Raw genomic sequence first — 24,854 nt, forward strand, 5'->3', positions numbered from 1 at the left:
ACTTTTAATGTGCATGACGATTTAATGTGCATTAAAGTGCACACGTAGATGTGCCTGCAGAAGCCATCTAGGCAAGACGTACTATACTGCTCAGAGAAAAGAACACTCCCATGGGACACACTACACCCAACAAAATATCCTGAACTGATATAGGAGAATATTCGACTTCTCCACACCCCACCCAAGGAAATATTTTGGTACGTTCAGTCACACAGAAATGAGTCAAATGCACCAGGCCATAGCTTTATCTGACTGCAGTCACTCTGATTAAGGGGCTCAGTACTGAAGAACTCTAGCTCCTGGAACAGTTCAATAATCAAAACTCGAGGGAGATTTCCAAAAATTCTTAAGTCTTGGCATAACTCTGCTCCCAGCCAAAACCGGGTGGAAAAAAACTGCAATAAGATGCAACAGGAGCCACTGCTGCACCCTTCTGAAGCCCCCACACATCAAGGCCAAACTCTGAGTAACTGCATGACATCCTAAATGAAATGGAAACCCCAGAGCTCACCTAAGGAGGACTAAGGAGAGGCAAGGTATTGCCTGCACTTCAGTAAATGCCACAGAGCAGTTTCCCACAAGTAAAGGGAAGGACAGTCTCCCGAGGTCATGAGAAGGCAAAAACATATAAGAAAATGACTGATGATTCTTCAAAAGACTGGAGACTCTAAGGAACAGCACTTTAAATATACATACAAAACCTCACTAGCATGGTTCTCGCTAGAGATGAGGAGCATCTTCCCACTGCCGCTCTCCTCTGGGAGCCGGCACTGCTAATCACAGGCTTCACACACGGTATCCTGTGCATGTCTTTGCTTTTGGCATGAAAATCTAGGGCTCGCTTGAGAGATCCAGTGATCCCAGCCATTTGTTTGCTCGCTGGGGCCGCAGTTGTGGAGTTTCTATTGAATGCTGTTGGGAGTGCTGGTGGTAGCCATGTTGGTCTAAGAACATAGGCAGACAACGCCAAATGGCTACAACCAAGACCCCCGCACATTTACCCAAATAACCTTGTCTGCCTATTGCACGCTGTGGCAGGGACAGGAAAGGGGAGCATGCCAAGGAGTCAAGAGCTGTCTAAATGTGGGGGTCCTCTCCCCAGAGATTCCCAGGCTCGCACTCCCATACAGACTAGAAAGCCACATTTTTCTACGTGGTGAAGAAGAAAATACTGGAGGAAGAGTCTTGGCTTACGTGCACATCTTGGCTTATCCAGTGGGCTCTTCTTGCCAGAGGACATGGAGTAGGGCCAGAATCGTATCTGCGGACAGTGGGCAGGCAAGGCCACTTGCAGAATAGTCATGAAGATGCTACTTCTAAAAAAATTAACTGATAGCCTTAATCAACATTAACTGGCATTTTACTGTTTATCACACATATACGGAGATAATCCACAATGACTTAACGTTTAAATTTCTTTTCCAAGTCATTTTTTAAAATACTGACAGAAATATGCACTAACTTTTACATAATTGTTAAACAACTGGCACACAGCACAGAGCCAGACTTCTTAATTTTTCCCTGTGGGCATAAACTTCTATCATCTTCTGCCACATGATGATAATCTGTTTAGACTGGGAAAACTTGTTTCAAGCGATCAACAAAACAGTTCATGCGAAGGGGTACTAAGTGCAAGGTTCAGTGAACTGAGCATGATTTACAGGGGAAATATTGGTCCAGCAAAAAAATAAATATAAGACCAGTGGAAATATTTAAAGCACAAGAGTCCAATGCTTATGTCCTCACAGTCCAAATCAGATAAGCAACCAGCAAACCCATGGCTAACATACTGGAACAGAAAATTGTATGCTTGTTGTCCAGAGGGCAAAGAGCTACTATAAAATATATTTTCTCTTTTGAATGATAAACTAATTCTTCAGCTCTTCCAACGTAGCATATACAATAAAACAAAAGTCTCCTTATTGAACTAAGCTTGGCTTGTTCTTTTTAAAATACTGAAATAATTATGTTCCATTTACATGAAATGAGAACAACTTTACTGGTACATTTTTAAAAGAGCTCATTTTCAAAATAATTTAAGGTAAACGGTTAAAATTAATTTATTCAGAGAAAGGATAAATAAGGCTACTTATTTTAGTGGCTGATACTACACTGAGACTATTTCACTTTCCCCATACAACTACATGCTTAGCTGATATTTTAAATGTATTTTTATATCTATAATTTTGCAGAGGGCACGAGTCTTTTCAGTAAGCCATACTTTTGAGAACTACAATGTATTTACAATAGCATACTTTAATTATAGCACATGAATCACTTATATTTCAATGGATTTCAATTTAATAAAGAGTCTGAGAATAACGTAACCTTCTAAATCTTGTAGCCAGCATATTTTTTTAAAATTTCTTTTGACTGGCTTATTGGTCCATTGAAAGGAAAGACGGACAGAATAAAAGAACATCTGCTCCTTTGCCAAATTAAATTAAATAAGGTATATCAATTGGCAATAGCAGAACCATTTTTGTTACGTATTTTGTTTGGCACACTAGGTTTTTTTTCTTTTCACCTAAAGTAACCTAGTCCAAAAGTATAAAATCTGTGAAATACCCAGAACTCAACAAACATTTCAGAGTGACCTACATATTCACTAGAAAAGTAAATGAATGCGCACACACACACACACACACACACACACACACACTCATCTAAAACGAAGTATCCGACACACCTGAATTTGTTTTTGGGGAAGTCAACTCTGCTGCTTAGACCCTTCTAAGCAATATACCAATTTGAACAAGTGTAAAAACCAAACAAGTATTTAAAACAAGTAGTTGAGAAAACTTCCATTGTGGGGATTTTTTTTTTTTTTTTTTTTCATATCTGACCCCCAAGAGTGTCCTTGGCACAGAGTTAACTGCAGAGAACCACCAGGTGCAACCTGATTATATGCTATGCCATGCAAGTGGCTAATTTTCACAATAAATCCCAAACCAGCAAGTTCTCTCAAGAGCAAAGAATATAAAGATTCCTAGTCTGATTTTTTTTAAACTAATTTATGAAGATTCTTGTTGTAAAAATGTAATGTGAAGTCAGGAACAACACAATGTAAAATCCTGAAAGTCACAGTATAAACCTGAGATTTTGGCATTTCTATCAAAATGTCCTTAATGATTACTATGTATGCGTCACTAGTCCTTACACATCTTATTTACTGTGTATGTTACTGTTTGTCCCAAACAAGGAAAATAATTAAAAAATGACAATTTTTGTCCAACAATACATTAAAACAGAAATGATTAGATATTATCAAATTAAATAGCATAAATAAAATGTATTTACATTATTTCCCATCATTAGACACCATAATAAGTAATTAAATTGTGCAACAAACTTAAAACATCCAACATCGAAAATGTGAAGCATCATTTATATCTTCACATATTACTGACTTTACAAAAAACTATTAAAATATCTAAAAATTCCCATTGTATCTATTTCAGACAAAGAAATTGCAAAAATGTTTAAGACTATTAAGAGTCATCAATTACACAGGCACTTCACATGTAAACAATCTACAGTACAACTGAAAAAATATTTTGGCACCAACCTAGAAGACTGGAAAACCCCCCAAGAAATCTGTCCTTTTTACTGTATACTCTTTTTGTGTAATGAACTTATGTTCAGCTAAATAGTAGTGATGTTAAAAATGTATAAATTACAGGAGTGCAAGAAATGAAGAACCCAAAAGGCAGCGCTACTTGAAACATTAAAATGGATTAAATGCAATCAGTCACTCATATTTTTACCATCATACAGTCGCCGTATTTTGAACTGTATATTTAAACCAAACAATTGATTTAAATGTTTTATAGGAAGGCTTTTTTTTTTTTTTTTTAAGTCAACTGAAGGTAGCAAAAAAATTAAATTTTTAAATGTAACACCATGAAACATTAATGGGAAACTTGGAACTTATGTTACCTGGAAAGTGAACCTGATGCTGTCAAAATCTCTTGTGCATCCACGCTTTAAAAACCCCCCCAAAAGAAATCAGAATACCAACATATTCAGGTAATTGCCTGCTTCACATCAAGGTTCATGCTTAACTCCAAAATAAGGCTCTGTCTAAAGTATCTGGGCAGAAATGACTTTTTGATGGCTTGGATGTGCCCATTCAGAAAGCTAAATCGCCCAGGAGCAATCCAAATCAACAGATCAAAGGTTGGTTTGTCTGGTTTCCAAAAGTCACGTTACACAGAGGAAAGATGAGATGCCTTAGATGTAGGCAGTTCAAGCAGAGCCTGAACAGTGAGACCAACTTTCACTAGACCCCTTTCTTCCAAAATATGGTGAGGCAAGCAAAGCCTTTCCTGAAAAATAAAGCAACACATGCATCATATGGCAATCATTTGGCCCAACTTGGGTACACAATATATTCTTACAAGACTCAAGCGCTCAAATACTTCATTGCTTCTAATTAGCGTTTTGTACAGAAATCACCCCTCTTTACACTTGCACACGTTTCTATGGCAACTTTGTGTGTGAGAAGGTATGCTGAACCTAATTACATTCCACAGAAATTCTGAGAGCTGCAGTATGAAAAATGCAAATAAAAATATAAATAATTAGCAAATCAAGGAAAACATTTCTATAAAACTGAAGAACATTCATCCTGAAATTCTGACCCCCAAGTCTATCAGAAATCCCCTCCCCTCCATTAAATTAAGGCCTGTACTAATCTTAATTAACTAAAGGTTCAGGAACAGAGGTTTCTATCTGCCTTCATAAACGGATGCAACAAAACAGGCTGGCAGGGCAGTTCGTGGTCATGTTCCTCCACCCAACACGTGGAAGCTCTGTACAGGTCTTTGCACTGCCAGGGATGGGGAAACTTGGTAACAAAATCACCCTCCACAGAGTTTCCCCTTTCCCACATATCAGATAAAATAAGTGCCTACCATCTAGCATTAACTCCTTGCCTTTTTAAAAATTATTTATAAAGGCATGGGGATGGAATCGATAGCAAAATCTTTGGGAACATGACTTCTGCAGGACCTCAGCTAATCTGGGGGGCAGATGCTGGGCAGTGCAGAAGCACAGCATCATAATCCCCAACTATGGTTTCACCTGAAACAGTGCCCTTGCTCCTTTGGGGCAGGAAGAAACAGTAACCAGTCCAACAATCATCTAGCTACTCCAAGTACAAATCTTTGGAGTTTCTCACCTCTAAATGGGAAGGAAATTTCTCTTTTAATGAGTTTCCACTGGTGGAGGAGGTAAGAGAATCAACTTGGCCAATGTGAAAGCAGTACCAAGGACCAGAGCTGTTGTAGTACAGTTAAGAGATCACAAACTTCTTCTGGACAGCTCTATCTGCACATCAAAAGGTGCACTGAATCTCTCATTTTAATGTAGGGTTTTTCATAGGCAGGAAGACTCGCCATTTATACTGTAATATGCTACTAAACTAAAGGTTTCTGATACCAGTGATGCCTAGCTCTTATACAGAGCTTTTCAGCAGAAGCTCTCAAAGCCAAATGCAATGTTCAGCACCATTTTGAAGGCCAGAGAAGTACAATGATTTGGCAAAGCTTAGATGGCTGCTCAGAGAAAGAGGTAAATGTAAGACCCAGGTGTCCTGAGTCCTCTATTATAACCAGTTGACTCCCCAATGGTCGGAAATCTAAACTCCTACAATGCTGCTAAACCTTGCCTGCAGTCAGTATCAACAAGCATATTAGTCAGTCAAGTAATCTGTGTACCTGGGGGACGCCCAATTTTTTACAAGCATCCAAAAAGTTTTCAACATTTCTTCGGCACTTCGCCATGCTGAGTTTAGGCTGTAAAACAGGATGTTAGATGCTCACTTACTTCTTTAAGACAGGTTTTTGAAATTATGGTGCAAATTCTGTAACAGTTATTGGACCAGAAACTAAGGTACAATAGTAATTTCATAAAGCCTCTGTAGATAACATAGGCTTCTAAACAAATGACCTTTAAACCAGGACAGAGTACTTGTTTTATGGGTCTGGAAAGAACATGAAAAGTGATAATGTATATATACAACATAGTAGAGACCACTTACAACTATTTAGCATGGAATTCCAAGAGTGTCCTCACTTCAGACATGGCCCCCCACTACAGGAAGGACATGGACAAACTGGGCTGAGTCCAGCGAAGGGCAATGAAAATGGTTGCGGGGCTAGAGGACATGACTGGTGGAGAGAGGCTGAGGGAACTGTGCTGATTTAGTCTGGAGAAGAGAGACCGAGGGGGGATTTGATAGCAGCCTTCAAGTCCCTGCAGGGGGGGCTGCAAAGAGGATGGAGCTGGACTGTTCTCAGTGGGGGCAGATGATGAACAAGGAGCAATGGGTTCATGTTGCAGCAAGGGAAGTTCAGGTTGCATGTTAGGAAAAAACTTTCTCGCGAGGGTGGTGAAGTTCTGGAACAGGTTACCCAGAGAGGTGGTGGAGTCTCCATCCTTGGGGGAGGTTTAAGACCCAGCTAGACAAAGCCTTGTCTGGGATGATGTAGTTGGGGCTGGTCCTGTTTTGAGCAGGGGGTTGGACTGGATGTGACCTGAGGTCCCTTCCACCCCAAATTTCCTATCACTCTATGACTATAAAGATATATTTGACCTACCACTGCTGGTGATGGTACATGAATGCTGGCAACAGAACGTGGCCTTATGTGATTGGCTAAATGGCAAAGAACCACACCATCCATCAATGCTGCTCCAATGTCGTCCGGCAACATCACTTTTAACCTTGATTCAAGATTCTATTGACAGAAAAAGAAAAAGAAAGAACAGAACAGAAAAACTGTTCTCACTATCAAAGCAATTTTAATTTAAACTAAGTTTAAGATTGCAATATTTTTATGCTAACACATTATAATTGATTGCAAGTATTCCATTTTCATACAATTAACTTGTTTTCCCTTAACTTTTAATGGTGTATCTTCAAGGACATGACACTTGGTCTTAGTCAAAAGGCCAAGAAGTACTAAGGGAAGAACTCAGCCAGCAGCCACAATAATGCTCCATACACAATTGTGGAGAGCCAAGACATCTAACCGGCAGATTTTATCAAAGATCATAAAAAGATGAACTGAACACCCCATGGGAGTCCAGAACTTGCTGGTATAAATGTCAGGTTGCAAAGCTGGGTCAACTGCCTCTGCAGGGACGGACACAATGGGCATGAATCTTGCCCTTGTGAAAAGCAAGTGATTTATTTGCTTTGCAGAGGTCACCTCCAATAATATGTACACGCAGATGATAGGAAATGACACAGGGATCTCTCCACATGCTGGAAGTTTGGGCAGTGGGGGATGTCACCCATGTGATAAGTAATAGTGTCCAACTAGGAGCTGGAGAAGTGAAAAATATAACTAAAACAGGTCATCAAAAATCCTAAACTTCTGTTGTACCTCATTGTTATTTAACAGCTGTTTAACCAAATGAATGCTGTTTTATAAAATTAACTTACAAATATGATTGGGAGAATAAAGCCAGGGAAACAGTGACATGTTGACCTAACATGCAGCTAGGTACACTCAGTGCCAACTTAGTGCCGCGTGCCGCAATTAGTTCTACCTTCCACCCACATTTGATGAGGCAAGTGTTCAAAGTCCCAGGTCAGGTACAAGCCAAACTGCCAGCCAGGAGGTACTGTACTAGGGGAGCCTTCTCTTGTAATGCACTGTTTGCCCTGCATTGCTTCTAAAGACCCAAACACGATGTGCAAACTGGCATGCTAGAGAGGCCTACTAACCATACACACGTTTTCTTTTGTGCCATTTCCTCCTTGAGAAGATTTGTCATATGCAAGCTCTTAGGGTGGAACTATGTTGCTGTGGGGATGGCTCTTGCACAGCCGTGATAATCTCTATCACAGAAAGGCTTCACAACAAAGGTTTTACTGGTAGGGAAGAGTAAAGGGAAGTTCTGGTCTCAAGACTGAACCTATATAGAAAATTATAGCACATACATTGCGAAGCTGTCTTATTTGTTCCCTTTCTTCCCTTAAATGCTCCATTTTCCTTCTCATTGTAAATCCAGGGTCCACTGCTCCGTAGTCCTGCCGCGATGTACGACTGAAAGCTGTGAAAAATTAGTATAGTTATTTTTCAGTATTTGGGGAAAAAAAGCCTTATGAGGAAGAGTCCATCAGTAATGACAAATAAGAGAAAAACTCTACTGAGATGTTAAGTCAGCTATGTTATATATCATAAGATGTATCACTATCACAAGGTGACTCCCCTAATATATCAGGTAAATGGGCTAGTAGTTCAGTCAAACTTGCAGAAAAAACTAAATTAGATAATTCTTCACACATGCACATTTGTGCCTAGAAACCATTCAGAGGGAGTTGATTTAGATGTGCAATTCTGCTTGGTACATATATTTTGAAATATTTTAATGTGTGGTAAATTAGGACAGTATGTTCAAAGTTTAATCCTTGCACAACCTCTCTCATTCAGTTCTTACTTTGGTTTTTTAGCAAGAAAGCTTCCAGTCACACTCAATAATAGACATTTTAAATTACTTGTTCAGAATGTCAAGGTTATGTTTTTTTACATTTATGGCATGCATACATTATATGAAAATAAAGTACACTCTTAACTCCCAAGTCTCTGGAACAATTTAAAGGAAAACCTTTTCAAAAGCTGGAATAATACCAATCATTTTATAATTACACCATGTTAGGAGAGAGTGTAAAGTCCAAAGAGATACCATATGTGAGTGACCTTCGCTGGGTATATTCTTGTACTGAGGATCCATAAGTTAGTAACAAGGAAAGATGCATTTTTTAAGTTTGCAAAAGATAAACATGAGCCCAAAGTGTGTAGAAGCAGGACAAGCTTTTCCTATTGAGTTTTTGAAAAGAAGCTCCCAGTTGAAATCTCCCTTTTTTTGTTGATACTATGGTAGCATTCCCCAGTGACACTGCATATAGTTTATATACCACATGCAGTGCAGTATATGACTAAGTACAAAGTTAAGAAATGAAGTATTAACTAAAGGCATGCCCCCTTGCTTTCTAGGCTTCAGGGAAATTAGCACCTGTGCCAGCTGGCATTATCTAAAGCAATCGCCCTGCAAGGAGAGTGAGCAGCTGCCTGGAAAGCGAAAGGGGCACGAGATGGGCTGAGCCAGAGAACCACAGGCAGCTCCCTACTCTACACATCTATTCAAGGCAGAGCGAGTGGTCCTTGCCTCTCTGCAGTATTCCCAGGGACAAGTGTGCACTCTCATCCTCTGTCTGCACAGGATGGCTTACATCTGAGAAGAGAAATGAATGGGGTAGCAAATTACTTTGCAACTGAGGGCCCCTTCTGTGAGAAGCTTCTCCGAGCAGCTGGGCATGCCTCTCCCCATAGCGCTGTGTTAACCGTCCTGTGAGGACTTGCTCTCCCCTTCCACTTGTCCCAGTTCATGCATCTGTTGTCCTTCCCCTCCCTTACAGTGGGGAGAGCCAGCATCTGCTCTGCTACGCAGTACTAAACAACAGCAGCTTACCTGACCTAGGTTTGAGACCAAATGGACCATGAGAGTTACTGTCTGTCCTTTCATAATCCTGTTTAAAAAAAAAAAATGCGCTGTCATTTTTCCTCCAACGTTTGAGGGAATTAAAAAAATTAAAAAATTACATCTAAAACTTCTGTTCCCATCAAGACAACACTGACCATTTTCCATGTTCAGAGTACAAAACTTCCCTTTGCTTCAACGAAAGAACAGAGTTCTAGCATCTTTCTAGTAGTATCCTAGCCTTAAATCCTAGAGGGGTGCTATAATAAGGCAGCAATGTATGTTTGCTCGCCATCTGGCAAGGAGAGACAGTCTTCTCGAGGCAGAAAAGTGACACCAGTTTAACTGAAGTCTCTGTTTAAAGCAACTGAGAACTCTGTATGAACCTACTTCTAATTCTAAGTCAGCTGGAAATAACCGAAGTGTAACCACGTACGGATTGACATGGATTTAACTCAAATTATTTGAAAAAAAGTTCAGTTAATTCAGTGCCATATGCATGTATGCAGATTAAGCCACAGAAAAGAATCCCTTAAAGAGCACTGTTGAGTGGACGGACCTATTCCATTACATCTGAAAAAAACAAAAGAAACAGGTATTCGAAAAACCATTCAAGGGAGCAGTCTTTCCTGCCCAAGTGCAGAGGGGCTGGACCCGATGATCTTGTAAGGTCCCTCTCAGCCCCTAACATCTATGCATCTATGAACTGATGTGTATATGTCTTGCTACCAAAGCTCACAATCCAAACGTGTCTCACCCCAGTTCTGAACAAAACCCACTCAGCAGTTTCAGGGATAACAATCCAGATTATCATGAAGAATAAGTAGTGGTAGCTTGCAGGCAGGCAGCCACTACTTCTGCCTCCCCCTCTGCAGTGTCAGCGCAGGCCAAGGTGTGGCACTTCCAGCAGGGGAAGCAGGCCCAGGAGTGACTACCCTTTTATTTCTTTATAAGACAAAGGGTATTTTCAAGTGTGGGACATGGCCCTCTGCCATCCCTAGAGCCAGAGGAGGAAAACTTCAAGTCCTCCATTAGCAGGGTGGTGAGGAACACTCTCACCCGTGTCAACGCTTTCCTGACTCCCCACTCCACGATACCTAGCTGATAGTAGATTTATGAGTTTCTGTTCTTCTCAGCAGAGGTTTGCAATGTGACCAGTAGCAAGGGAAACATCACAGCCAGGCCACATGCATTTTCCTTCTTAAAAATCAACCAGGAAGCCAGGCTAAGGCATACATCAGGCAACCAGACACGTGGGAGATGAAACTCTGACTCAGAAAAAAACCTGGCAACACTGGATCGTGTACAGATGGACACCGTTTTAAATCACAACTGGTGTTTACAATTCTCTAAACACTGGGTCACCTGGACGCTGTCCTGTTTCAGCCCGGCAACTTTGCTTTCTCTCAGCCGGAATAAGTGAGGCAAAAAACCAACCGTTTCTTTCTTGTACAACAATTAATCAAAAAGATCCAGTGATCTTTCTTTTATACAACTGATTCCTTTTAATATCTGACTTTTAAATGAAGGTACATGCATATAGGTTTCAAATCTCTTTAAAGGAAAGCCCACTGAGTACATTTTCTGATTTGTCTGAGAGCCACCTATTTTTGTATGGTGAAAACAAATTAGTGCACACAGAAAATGTTCCCTGAAAGAAAAAAAAACAAACCAAAAAACACAAACTTGTACCTCAGATGATACAGGAGACTGTGGAGACACATTAGTATTATCACTGTCTTGCTAAAAAGAAATCAGAGATGAAATTATAAAAATAAAATTATGATTTAAATAGGTAAAATATGAAGTTATGACAATGACTACATGCATGCATAACACAGGTAACATTTCTCTTAAATATGGTGGAGTCCAGTAGCAATTAACAACATGCCAGTCAATCACATATTGCATATTTTTAGCAACAATACTTTGACAAAAGTGTTCTTCTTTCTGTAAAGTATTCAATTTGAATTCTTCCTAAGAAAAATACAGGTCTATATTACTTATTTTAATATATTCACATTTAACATTTCATAATTAAATTACTTCACTTTAAATGATAAATCCATCCCTCTTTAATCTCTTGCACTTTTAATTGTAAAAGTATTTAAATCACAAAGCCCCTACTTATCTACAAATAAATATTATTTAAACTTGTATAACACTGGAGCTAATCGCTATCTATTTTGTTTAAAGAAGATACAGGATTTAAATCAAGCTGTATTACTGGATTGTAGTTTTTTGTGGACAACAGAAAAATTATTGCTTCTACTAATTCTCTCACCCCCTGAAAAGCTGAGCAACTGTCGAAATGATAACTGCTATAGTAATCAAAAACAGTGCTTCAAAATGTTTTATATTGTTGAAGGTAAAGTCATTATTACAGTTTAGCAGTAGTCTCACTGCAAATGTTTGCAACAAGAAACCGAGTGGAAGAGAAGAGACAAAAAATGAAGACAGGAAAAAAGATGTTTAAAATTAATGTTAACTCTTAGCTCTTACATTGCAGACTTGCAAATGCATTTGGGAAATGCATTTGGGATGAGCATTATGGCATGCAGACAGCCACTGTACAACAGTATAATGAGGGAGGCACAAAGAAATCGCCCTTCCTTAGAACAACCATGTCATCTACTTTACTCAGGTGCCTGTGCGCAGTGTCTCTGGTAGGTGGTATTTTATATATATCTATATATCTCCTGTGTTCTAGGTAGGCTGCAAGCTCTTTGGGGCAAGGACAGCCATCCTGTGGCGTTTACACCCTGCTCATCAACCTGTTCCCGGGCTGTGTCTGGGCTTGCTTAGTGGTACTACAATGCAAACAAATAATGTCTTGGTTGAAGTATTTTATACCACTGTCGTGTCTCACCTCATCATTTTCATTTCCACTTGAACTCTTTCTGGAAGACTTGTACTGCAAAACATAAAACATTTTTTTTTTTTATTATTTGTAGAAAATACACAGGTTTTACATGTCCCAAAAGTAATGCATGCCAGTGTGACTGCTAGATAAATGATTGACCATCATCCTGCAAATGTTTTTAAATGGTGCAAGACTTGGGACAGGGACAAGGGCTTCTGCATTCAAGTCCTGACTACTGCTGGCTCCCTTGGGGTACCACTTTTACTCAGGTAACACTGCTAAGGCCAACCAACTTATTGTTAAAATGACTGAAAGACATGAAGCCTTATGGCAATACACAGAATGTTTTTCAAATGTTAGTGAGAAACATTTTTACATTTATGATTGCATTGTGTGTATTTTAGAAAATATTTCTGCAGAATCTGGTCTCAGATTTTGACGCCAGTGTAGCTATTCCACCACACTATATCAAACAACTACTACAGCGGCATCCATTAGAAAGGAACTTAAAATATATGTACAATTACATGTGGAAAGCAATATTAAAACATTACTAATACTGCAAAGTCAGGCACTTTGCAGAATTAAGGCCATCTGTACAGCTTTAATTCAGCTCTCTTGTGCATCTCCTTCATAATAATTCAGTCTTTAATTACCTAATCAAGTATTATTTTCTCCACAGAATCCTTCATTTATTTATATAATCCTTACATATTTATTGCATGCTATTCAAATGCTGCTCTGAAAACAGAATTATTATTTTCCTTCTTGGCTTTTCCTATATTACTCATCACCACAGTGCCTGAATGTTCATAAGCATCAGTGAAATTATTTCCACAACACCTGTGTGAGATGAAGGGCTATTTTATCTTCGCTTTACAGCTAGGAACTGAAGTACAAGGAGTTTAAGGTCACAAGATCTGTTAATTCTGGGTGCTCAAGTTGAGATGCCTTGTACCAACCTGTCTCTATCTTGGTCCTGTCTCTGGTTCATCCCAGCTTCTCATCACAGTCCCATTTTCTGTTGCTGACATGTAGGAGAGATTGATACCCACCTTGGACATGTGGATTGCACCCATTATATGCACAAAATCACCCTCCAGAGATACACAGACATCTCTCTATTCCTATAATGAGGGCACTTACATGCTCAGTGGGGGTAACAAGCACTCCCACATCTTAGTCAGGTAACGCTAGTCTCAAGCCACACTTTGATTGTCCACAAGCAAAACAGAGTTCTGCCACAGCCTCTATTCCTCAGGCCTTTTGCCCCAGTCCCTGTTTCTGTGCTTAACCAGTTTATTCCCAGAATCTCTGCCTCGGTCTCCCTCACTTACAATACTCCTTGTCTAGTGACAACCCTGGCTTCCCACCCCATGTCTCTCCTTTATCAGCACTTTGGCCTCCAGTCACCCCGTTACCTGTCCATACTCCCCACTGCAATCTCTTTGCTTTGGACTAAATTATGCACAATACCCTCTTCATTCTAAAATGCAATTAACTTCAAACTTGCCTAACATTTTGGAACGGCCACCTTTCCAGATAGAAGTATGATGGTTAAATTTCCTGAAGCCCTTTTCATAGTTCTGAACATCCTAATTCTCAATCCAGTCAGAAGCACAACACTTTCAATATCTCCAAAAGATGGACAAAGCTAACATCTGCTTTTGCAAAATGTAGACACTGACATCTTGTGATCACTGATACACATTGCAAACAAAATGAAGCAGTAATAGAAAATGTCTCAAATGCAAGTGTTCAGCTAGATGTTAATAGATCAATTATGAAAATGTTTGCTGTTAACATGCTGTATCGGGTAAGGCAGAGTGACACCTTATAGACTAATTAATGCAGAGAGGCATAAGCTTTCATAAGCAACAGGTTATTTCATCAGATACTATGACTTCAGGCTAACACGGCTAAGTACCTCTCTGCTGCATCACGATATAGTAACTGCTTTAAGATGTATTATACATTTTCTTTAGACTTTGTAAAAACATTGCACTGAGCATAAAGACTATTTTCGCACATGTCCTGGGACTCTAAGTTTGGGGAAGGAGAAAGGAAAGAACCAATTAATGTTCAGGAGAATTGGGGGTTAGACTTGATCCAAGGTCTTCAGCACACAGCCTGAGAAGGATTACTTCAGAAAGACAATATTTTCCAGTGCACTGTATTGTCACAACACCCTGAAAACATATGTATTCACCTGACCAGACTGAACTAAATGGAGATTATAGCTCATTGCAAGTTTAGGAAAGATGCTAGGCTGCTTTTTTCTTCTTTTTGCAAAAAATCCACTACACTCCCAACTCTAAATAGCCCCTAAAAGGATAGAGGCGCAGATTAAAGATTCTTGTTCAAGAGTAATTCAAATATTGTTATTTTGTACGGTTAAAGGACACCCAAAGACATACTTGCTCTTATAAAATGCAGAAGGTAAATTTAATGTACCTGCTTGTATCATACGGCCGCATGTTTCAAAATGAATGTACACATTTATATCTGTTGTTTGCCACTAGCAGTGCTTGGATGTTTCAATAACGCCCATTGTGAGCACCCGCTGTTGCGCATGCTGCAAACGAGCTGCGACCTTCTGAAAAATGAGAATCGGCACTGCTAATCAACATGTCTCTGTACTCCTAGTGACTGAAGTGCATAGACATCTTTTGAGAAATGGTGTATAGTTTAGTGATACATTAAGCTGAATTTTCTTCATTTTTTGTACCAGAAAAATGATCTCATTTTGATAATAAAGCTAGAGTTCCAAAGTGAAAAAGGCACCAAACAAAAAAGTATTTCTGATACCTTGAAATATTCCTTTCTAAGTTGTTTGCTCTTCCTCCTCTCTTCAGTCTGCCAAATAACTGGTTGAGTTTCTGGCCAATGCTGCTCATCTGTCTCATCCTTCTGATTTTCTAGAGGCTGTTTTGTTTTTTTTAAAATAAAAAAAATACACGGTAGGCAAGTATTAGAACTGGAATGAATTGTTATGAGTTAAAATTATGTGATGATAATAAAGTTGAACAGAAAAGCATGTTTTATTGAAAGCAGTAGTTTTTCCTGGGCTTTACTTCATCACACCTCAAATACAGGTAACCTTTCTGGACAGCATTTCTTGTGTTTCAAAATTTTACAATAAATTCTACATGAGGAATTGGAAAAACAGAACAAGTTTATCTTTTTAAAAAGTTCATATCTTTCCCAGTCATTCAGGCTGCACCCGGCTTTCACAAATGAGCCATGTGCCATTGCCTACAATTACTATTGTGAACATTAGTATGAGGCCTAACTAGCCTTTCACGTGCTTTTGATGGCAGTTTCCATATGGATAAATTGGGATGTGCATAAATTTTACATATCAGGGCAACTGCCCACAACTATTCTTTAAAAGCACTCTCTTGTAATCCTTAGTGGCAATGATGTGTTCATTAGATACCGCTAGAAAACTTCTATCTTTGCAACATACAAATTAATATGAGGAAACAAAGGAAATGATCAAAGTTTTGGTCATAAGAGATCAGTGAATGGAAGTAATTAAGAAGCACTGCCCTATTCTAGTAAGGGATGACTACACAGGCAAGTTACTGTAAAGTAAGCTAGGGGTGAGCCTGCGGCACATCGACTACCCCAACTGTACCTGCTCCTGTGCAAGTTCTTACCCCAAAGTTAAAGGAAGGTAGCTTCCCTCTCCATGAGAGTGGGATAAACTACCTCACATTGCTATTATTATTATTAAGATTTATAGCCCACCCTATCAGGAGGGCTCAGAATGGCTTCCGATGAATGACAACACCCTGGAGATAAGAAACAGCCATCTCTCCAAACGACACCTCAAAACTAGGAAATTTCCCCCACCCCACTTTGCTATGACCCTTAAGAGCAAACCTTCAGCCAAACCCAACTGTGCTTTGCAATCCCATTCACATCAAACAGAGGTATAAAGTGACTTCTTTCCACCCTGTCTTACTCCTGTCCCATAGCCAGGGGGGTACCACCCCCTGCTCCCTATACGGGGCAAAAGCATGCACATACGTGATGAGTGGGGAGAGCTGCCATGCTCTGACCTGACTTTGCAGGCATAGCCATACCACAAAAGCTAAAGGATGGTGGTTCAAAAGGAATAATTTAACTACAAGGAATACAAAGTAATCTACTGGCATTTCTAAACCTTGCTTCTTATTAGCACACCTGGACACCATAACAATGATCATAAAACAATTGAGGAATCAACATCTAAAAATCAAACACTCGAAATTTGGTCTTCCAAGTTTCACACAGTTTTGATGTGTAATGGAACCACTTCTCAATTAGGCGCACACAGCAACGACTGGAGCTCTACAAGATTAAGACTTTGTTAAACCTGAGGAAAACAACAATCTGGCAAGTCTGAGACAAGGAAATAACAGATAGAGACAGAAAAACACACAGCCCATGTCTTAGCAGCATTACCAAGTTCTTAAAGACAACATGAATAATATCTGAAGATACAAGGATACAGAACAAATGGGAGTGCTACATATAGAGGGAACTTAGCTTTCACCTGCAAACTGTTTGTGTGTACACATTATGAAAGAAATCTGAGGAAGTGATTCATCTATGCACAGGTTACTGCTGAAATGGTGATCAAGCATTAAAAAATATGATATAGTTGTATATGTACCTACTTACCTGCCAGCTATATGGAGACAACGGAGAGTTTGCTTCATCTGCTGAGACACTTAAAAACAAGAGCCCATATAAGTATGTATGATCTTGGTTTTATTAGCTGCTGTGTTATGACTTTTTACAAATGTTAACAGCAAGACTGCCAAAATATTTTACAGAGGTGTTAGCTGGGCAGTTTTGTGTTTTGGGTAGCAGCAGCAGCTGAGATGTTTGCACCCCATTCACTCCCCCCAGCCCAGTTACGTTCCTACTGTTTTACGTGAATACAGAAGTTTTTCGTGCAAGGGGATAGGTTACAGTTGGGCACAGTGTTAAAAATATATAAATTCCCAGCAACACTGTACTGATCTACTGTTCACCACAATTTAAAAATTGGTACTCCAAAAACAAATTCCACGATTTTTCTATTAGAATGTTACATTACATTTTTGCATCCAGATCTATTTCATCCTCTTCTGCGTGTTTCCCATTCTCCACCAGTTTATTTTCAACACAGATTCAAACAGATCCTTAAAATACTTCCTATGAAATTTAGTCGCTGCCCTTCTCCAAAAAGCAGAGGCACATTGTGTTTCAAGTTACCAACAGAGCAGTCTGTTCTGATTTTATATGGGATGCCCTGTGTACAGTCAGTTTACGGTGCGTGTAGAACCTCTACACAATCAATAGGGAACAGAACGATATTAGAAGAGAGGGAAAGTAAACTGATAAATCTTAAAAATAAACAGAGGACTAGAGGGCAATACCCCAAACTCCTTGTATTATTCAATATCACAAAATAAATTTACAGTTGGTGTTTCTCTCTATTCTTTGAGAAAAATCTTCCTTAAAGGTCATATTTCAATGTTCTCATGGGCACAAAACTCATTTCTTCCATACTGCTTACCAGCAGCTTTCCTTGCTGACAATCTGGGGAACTAAGAAGGAAACTCCAGAGCCAAAAGCAGATTCCCATCTGGAGCTGCAGAGTTTAGCTTGGCAGTTCTGAAACATGAGAGACCCCACGCTCTGTGGATTGGGGCCTGGCAGAGACCCCACACTCCCTGATGGCCAGAGTTACATCCACAGTAAACTATACCGTGGTGACAGCCAGGCAGGGACAAGCTGCAACTGCTGCTCCTATAAGAAGTTCTGTCACTCTCTGCTCCAAATTTTCACCCCCCCTTGTTTGTTTTATACACCTGACATGTCTTAGGTCTTTCTCTATGCTCGGACACGGAGCACTCTGGGAATCAACTGCAAACCACACCACTTTACTATTCGCTCCCCTTTTCAGATGATTTGTATGTCAAACACTGTACAGATTGCTGGGCGGCCCCCACTGCTAACCTACGTCCATCGCAAAAAAAGAGAAGTCTTACCCTCCGTTTCATATCTTTTCATTAGTTTTCAATCCAGGAAAGGTCTCTCACTGATCCTTTCCACTTGGAGGCATAGTGGTTGCCTTGCCCCACTTTACAGAGGGGGTACCTCATTGCTATTTGCAAGGACTCTCCTTCAGCTGGCACTGCAAAGGTCAGATGTCAGCACCAGGTGGGTTGGAAGGAAAACTGGTTTAGGGTCTCTGAAGGGACCAGTGGCTTAGAGGCTCACTGGGTTCTGTCTTGCTGCAAGAAGAAACTGGAGGAGGATTGTGGCTGCCTTGCTCTTCACGCCTTCTTGCAGGTTTACGAGGAGGCAGGAGGTGCAGGCACCATTGGGAAAATCCGACTTCCTGAGCGTGAGCTGCAAGTGCATCTGCAGTAGGTTTAGAATTTGCCAACGGTGCAGATTTTATACTAAATGTAAGGCTGAAACACAGTTAGATGCACCTTCACATCAGGATTTGAACTTTTTAACCATACTTTTCTAAAGGACCTCAACTTTCGCACTGGCTTATCTGAACACCTTCCGACTTTGCCTAAAAGTAAGTAGCCAACCCATGTAGGAGATATGTGTGTGTGAGTGTACACATACAGACAGACAGACACACACATGTGATTTCACTCTTATCTATGACAGTGAGCCACAAGATGGCACTAGTAACCTTAAAAAAAAATTCAAAAACCCATTTTTATAAAATCTTGGTCATGTCAGAGTGATGTTGTAGCCATAATGGCCCAGGAATCATGTGAGGCAAGGAATTCTTAGGATGATGTCTTTTATTGGACCAACTGCATTGTTGAGATAGAGTTAGACAAGCTTTCCAATGCAAGACATTCTTCTTCAGGTCTGAGGGAATAAAAGAAGGATGTCTTGCATTGGAAAGCTTGTCTAACTCTATCTCATCTGTACAGTTGGTCCAATAAAAGACACCACCATAAGAAATCTTTTTTCTCATATAAAATCTTGGAAAGCTCACATATATGTTAGAGAAAAAAATATCAAAGTATACTTATAATGCCTAATGTTACTTGATATGGGATCTCAATAACATTTTAAACACAGATTGGTGGAATTACCCACTGAACTCTTAGCATAAATTCAGGGAAGTTGACAGGAGTGGCAGATGTTCAGCACATTTGCAAAACAAGATCACTAGAATTTAATACTAAGGAGCTCAACATTGCAAAAGTAAAAGGAGCCAGTCAAGGAAATACAAAGGCGTTTAAAACTAAATAATATACTTACAGGTGATACAATGGTCAGACTGAAGTTCAACTAGAAAACACACAATCTGCATCCCATTTTCTTTTTGAACCTTAGAGGATCATAGAAAAAAAATGGATAGAAGGGACCTTGAGAAGTCATTGAGTTCCTCCTGCTGCAGAAGCAGAATCAACTACACCAAAGCCGTTTGTGATGGATGTTTGTCCGACCTGCTCTTAAACCTCCCAGAATGAAGATTCCCCATTCTCCATGTGAAATCTATCTGTAGATGGAACGAGGGGCATATGTGCATGACACTTTAAAACGGGGTAAATGCTTTGGCACCACTTTAATGGTGTTGGTGTTTGCATGCGTCGGCAGCGTATCATGCATAATTCCAGCCGCTGTAGCAAATTCAGCAGTGTAATGCGCCTTAAATGACTTGAGGTACAGCTGCAGAGCGAAGCACCGGGCTCTGTGCAGCTCAGGGGCTCTGCAGGAAGCCTATGCAGGCAGCCCGGCAGCACCCTGGGAAGGCAGGCTCTGCCCAAGAAAAGCGGTGAGCCTGATCTTTTTTTTTCCTTGGAGCCTGCCAGCCTGCCTGAGCTGCGTGGGGGCCCGGTGCTTCCCCCTACGGCTGTGGTGTCCCTGGGACTGCCAGAGCTGGGTGCTGTCGGGGTGAAAGGGGGGGCTGCTTCCGAGGAGGGATGCACCAGTTTAAAAACCCACCACTTAAATCTGGGGCCCCTGTTTAGTCTACACATGCCCTATTCTACTGCTTAATGGTTCTTACAGTTAGAAGTTTCCCCCTCTAAAGCATAACCTAAATGTTCCTTGGTGCAATTTAAGCCCATTACTTTTTGTCCCATCTCCAATGAACATGGAGAACAATTTATAAAGCTTCACCTGTGCAGGAATTAGACTAGATAACCCTAGAAGTTCCTTCCATCTTCACAATTCTGTTTCTTTGTAGTAACCTTTTATATATTTCAAGACTCTTCTCCCTTTCAGTCTTGTCTCTCTATACCCAACAAACCCAATACTCACATCTTCTGGATCTCTGATTCTTTTCTTTTTTTATTCCTCTCTTGTGACTCTCTCCAAATCACCCATATCCTTCCTGAAGGTTGCTGTCTGAAACTGGGGCAGACACTGCTGAGGCCCTACCAGTGATGAACGTTTACTTCACATGCACGTGTAGTACTTTGCCCTTCTTCCTACTGAATTTCATCCCATTTCAGATGATTCCTCTTGTCAACTCATTTTGAATTCTAATTCTGTCTTCTAACACACTTGCAACTCCTCCTAGCTTGATATCATCTGTAAACTTAACAAGTGCACTCTCTATTCCATCATCCAAGCCTTTTGATGAAAATACTGAATGGTAACAGATCCAAGACAGACCCTTACAGAACCCCTCAAAATATTCTTCCAGTTTTAGTAAAAGCCACCAAATACTTTTTAACTACACTTTTCTGACCACTGTTGCACCCATACAATGAGAAATACAAACCAAGTCAAAAGTCTTAACACTATTAACTTTATTCATTTCTATGTGGAACGCAAAACTAATTGCACAGTTTCAATTTACTTTGCTAGTACTGATATGCTCTGACAGTATTCAAAGCCCAACTATTTACTAACTTTGGGTGCTTGTCTTAAGAATGCTGGGGAATACTTTTCAGACCTGCAAGCAATGGACACGCCTCGATTATTAACATGGAGTTATCATACCTGGATCCTCTGGAAATCAGTCTAGGCGTCTTAAATTGGTCACCCTAAGTAAGAGGAAAGGTTTGAAAATTCCTTGCCTGGTGTTAGCTTGCTCAGCTGTTCTGCACAGACATCAGCTAACAGTGCAGGAAGAAATGGAACAAGGTCAGAAGAGTCAAAATTTAGAAGGACACAGATTCTAGCATTTTTTTTTGGTATTTTCATCTCACAGATAGAGATGTTGGGCAAAGCTGGTACAGGAACATAGATAATCCCGGGGGGGGGGTGTTAAGAACAGAGGGATCATCTGAGTCTGAGTCCAGCCCCCTGATTTCACAGGCCATAATGCTGTATCACTGCTTCCGTAAACTAATCAAGCACCATATTAAAAGTAGTTACGAATGTTCCCATTTCTCATCTAGCTCAGGCAGTGGAGTTCAGGATCCTCTCACAAGACAGGCTCCATTCAGGCAGACCTTCTCTGAATCTGTTTCACGTGAATTCACACAACTGTCCAAAATTTTACACAATATCCAGATGAGGTCTTAATATGGCTTTATATGACCCAAACACTTCCCAACCCTTTTGGAAACATTTCCCAATACATCTGAGGGCTGAACTGTTTCCCACAGCTGGTGCACACTGGCAGCTCATGCTCGCTCTGTGAACAATTAGTGCAAACAGGCCTTTCTCCTCCTCAGTCACTTCCAGCTGCCGAGCACCAGGCTTAGGGCAGTAACTCTTATTACTCCCTAAGTGCCTAGCCTTGTCTTCTGTATTATTGAGTTTTATTCCATTTCTATTACTCTCAGACCTCAAAGCAATCCTATCCTTCCTTTATGATATTCCAGTTTTCCTCTATATTGATGATGTCTTTTAACTTTGTGCCACCAGCAAATTTCATCAGCATGATTCTACTTTTTGTGCAATGGTCATTAATGAAGACACGAAATAAAACTGACCCTGGAGGGACTCTACTAGTAACTTCCCTTCCCATATGAAACTTCTCTCTTCAACACCATCTGTTATCATCTCCCTTTAGCCAGTCCATAATCCCCTTGCCTATTTGTACTAATACCCATCTTGTCCAACTTAATTTACAATTTCTCAAGTGGCACCACTTCAGATGCTTTTCTGGTCCTCTATACTGATGACCTCTATGGCATTCCCTTTGTTTACAAAAGCAGTTATCAGTCAAAAGAAAGACAGGTTAGTTTGGCAAATTCAAGTTGTATTTTATCTCACTTTCCATTTACTTCATATCCTTATTTTTTCCCATCAAAATCAGCTCTAAAGCCTTCCATACTACTGAGGTCACAGATCTGCAGTGCTCAGATCATAAGTGCTTTTTCCATCCCTACTATGGGTACAACATTTGCTACTGTCCAATAATATGGTACCACAGGGAAACCTCATTATTTGAAAAATTATAGCTATAAAGAGCTAAATGAGAAAAAATGAAAGAGGCACTGATTTCAGTATTTTAGAAACTTGTTTTCATAGTCTTCTGACATATAATACGCTCATTTCTCATAACACGTGTAGCTAGTACATGCAGTACCTTCCAGCTCTTGGATAATAGATATTGCTAAAATGCTACAATACCAATACTGTACTTAGGGAAAAGAAGAAATAAGCAATGTCCTTCAAATACTGGATCTTATGTGATGCTGGTGTGCAAAGCTGTAATATATTTACATTACCATGCTCCCTTCTGCTGCAGAAGAAAGGAGGCTAATTACAGTTGCAAGGGCCATGCGTCATGAGAAGAAGGGGCTGAGCATGCACCATATGACTCCCTGCACCTTCTCACACTGCTGTAAATACCACTTGCTTGAAAGTTTGCAGGCGATGAAGGGGCAGGTTAGGCAGCATTAGAAAACATGCGCTTCCCCTGAAGAGCCTAGGGGGCAACTGTTCCAACATCTGGCAGCGCATGTTACTGCGTGGTCAATTATGACGGAAAGAAACACAGAAAGTGGTCCTCATCACAAAGGTTCTGCCACTCTAGACAGGCTTACAAACATGAACTCTTACCCTCACGGGACATGGCTGGCGTATACCCAGACTATCAGCCGTATGACCAGAGCACATGGAACAATATAAAGGTTATAGATGAGGATACCAAGGATATCAGGTACTCCACAAAGGAGAAAAAAGATTCATGGGCTGTGGCTACTAACCGTTCTTTCTTGCTTTTGAACCACTGAGTGCTGCTCAGCAGTGAGCCATAGGATTTCACTTCTCGCCACGTGACCTAACTGAATACAGCACCTGAATCTATTAGCTTTCTTCCAGGATGCAGAAGCAAAATCAGGATTATTCTAGGAAAACAAAATGCAAATTGGGAAACTCCCCACTGAGGGCTAGTATAGTGTACAGTCATCTTACTTTGAGGATATTTGTATTGGAAAGCCTAAAAAGGAAGAATAGGAAGGCAGTAACCACAGACAGAGAAAACTCCTTAAGAATTTACTTTGGGGTCATACAATGATAATGTGTCTTTTGTAAAAGACAACATACATCTTCCTGCTTAGAGCCATGCCCCTGCCAGAAACATCACAGGCAGTTTAAAAACTACTGAACAACACATATACATGACACATATTTCCCCAGAAAATCAAAGCAGAAAGAGAAAGCACTGCAAAGCAGTTACACATGGAGAAAATGTTCCTTGTGCATTTATTTCTTTTCTGCATTTCCATTTGTTACAGCAAATATTTAAACAGGCAACAGAATCTGCTCAGGTTGTTTCTTGCTTGAAGTGAATCCTATAATTAGCATCAGAAACGGTTGCTCTGGAGGGCTGCAATTCATCTCAGACATGGGACTGTGGCTTTACCAGTTCTAAACTTTTTGGTTAACAAATTCTTCTCTTTGACATTGAAAGGAAGTAAGTTTGTATCTGCCAAGCTTCCTTCTTACAAATATCACATCTGTTCCTCACCTACTTAACACTGGTTCAAAACAACAGACCAAGTGATAAAAAGATGCCAGTCGCCCTTGGACAAGGGACTTTCTCATTAAACTTGGTCCTGATGGTAGTCAGAAATCGTGAATGCTATCTCCCACTGCTTTGATGACTGAACTTGGAGGAGTTAAGCATTACTTTCAAGACATATCACTGCTTCCTCACATATACTGTAAGTTTTTTGAGACAAAGCTGTCTTGCTGTGTGCATTACACACAAGCACCAGCACACCTGTCAGCTCACTGAATAGCAGCGCTGTACCACCCAGCAGGAAAGGATGCTTACTGACACAAGGGGTAAAATCACTGTAAAATACATGGGAAAGGAAAAATGCCTGAATGTCCCAGAAGCTTTGAAGCTGAGGAAGACGCAAGACTACAACTTTTCCAGGTGAAAGGATAGTAAATAGACTGAACATCAGACTTGGCATGAATCGTGCAGGTTCACTATGCTATGAGGTTATGACAGCGAGATGCATACCTGTGTTGTCAGTACATGAAAAACCATTTGTGGCACAATGGCAGAAGTCCTCATGAAAGTGCCAGATCAACCAGACAGGTTACAACAGTGATCTGAATG

At 40.2% G+C, this 24,854-nt stretch overlaps 1 protein-coding gene across 1 annotated transcript in view; it reads right to left on the minus strand.

The window, feature by feature from the left end:
• Nucleotides 1-1,344: 1,344 nt before the first annotated feature.
• Nucleotides 1,345-24,854, minus strand: part of LRCH2 (leucine rich repeats and calponin homology domain containing 2) — a 41,282-nt gene continuing 17,772 nt past the window's right edge. Inside the window, exons 13-21 of the mRNA XM_019536161.1 lie at nt 17,027-17,075; nt 15,164-15,280; nt 12,362-12,406; nt 11,185-11,235; nt 9,484-9,541; nt 7,952-8,064; nt 6,603-6,740; nt 5,721-5,798; nt 1,345-4,328 (exon numbers count right to left, since the gene is read on the minus strand). Of these exons, the coding sequence (XP_019391706.1) occupies nt 4,209-4,328; nt 5,721-5,798; nt 6,603-6,740; nt 7,952-8,064; nt 9,484-9,541; nt 11,185-11,235; nt 12,362-12,406; nt 15,164-15,280; nt 17,027-17,075 (769 nt within the window). The 3' untranslated portion in view covers nt 1,345-4,208. The remainder of the gene's footprint in view (nt 4,329-5,720; nt 5,799-6,602; nt 6,741-7,951; nt 8,065-9,483; nt 9,542-11,184; nt 11,236-12,361; nt 12,407-15,163; nt 15,281-17,026; nt 17,076-24,854) is intronic.

Source organism: Crocodylus porosus, unplaced genomic scaffold, assembly GCF_001723895.1.
Source record: "Crocodylus porosus isolate Cpor-Errol unplaced genomic scaffold, CroPor_comp1, whole genome shotgun sequence".
Lineage (NCBI taxonomy): Eukaryota > Metazoa > Chordata > Crocodylia > Crocodylidae > Crocodylus > Crocodylus porosus.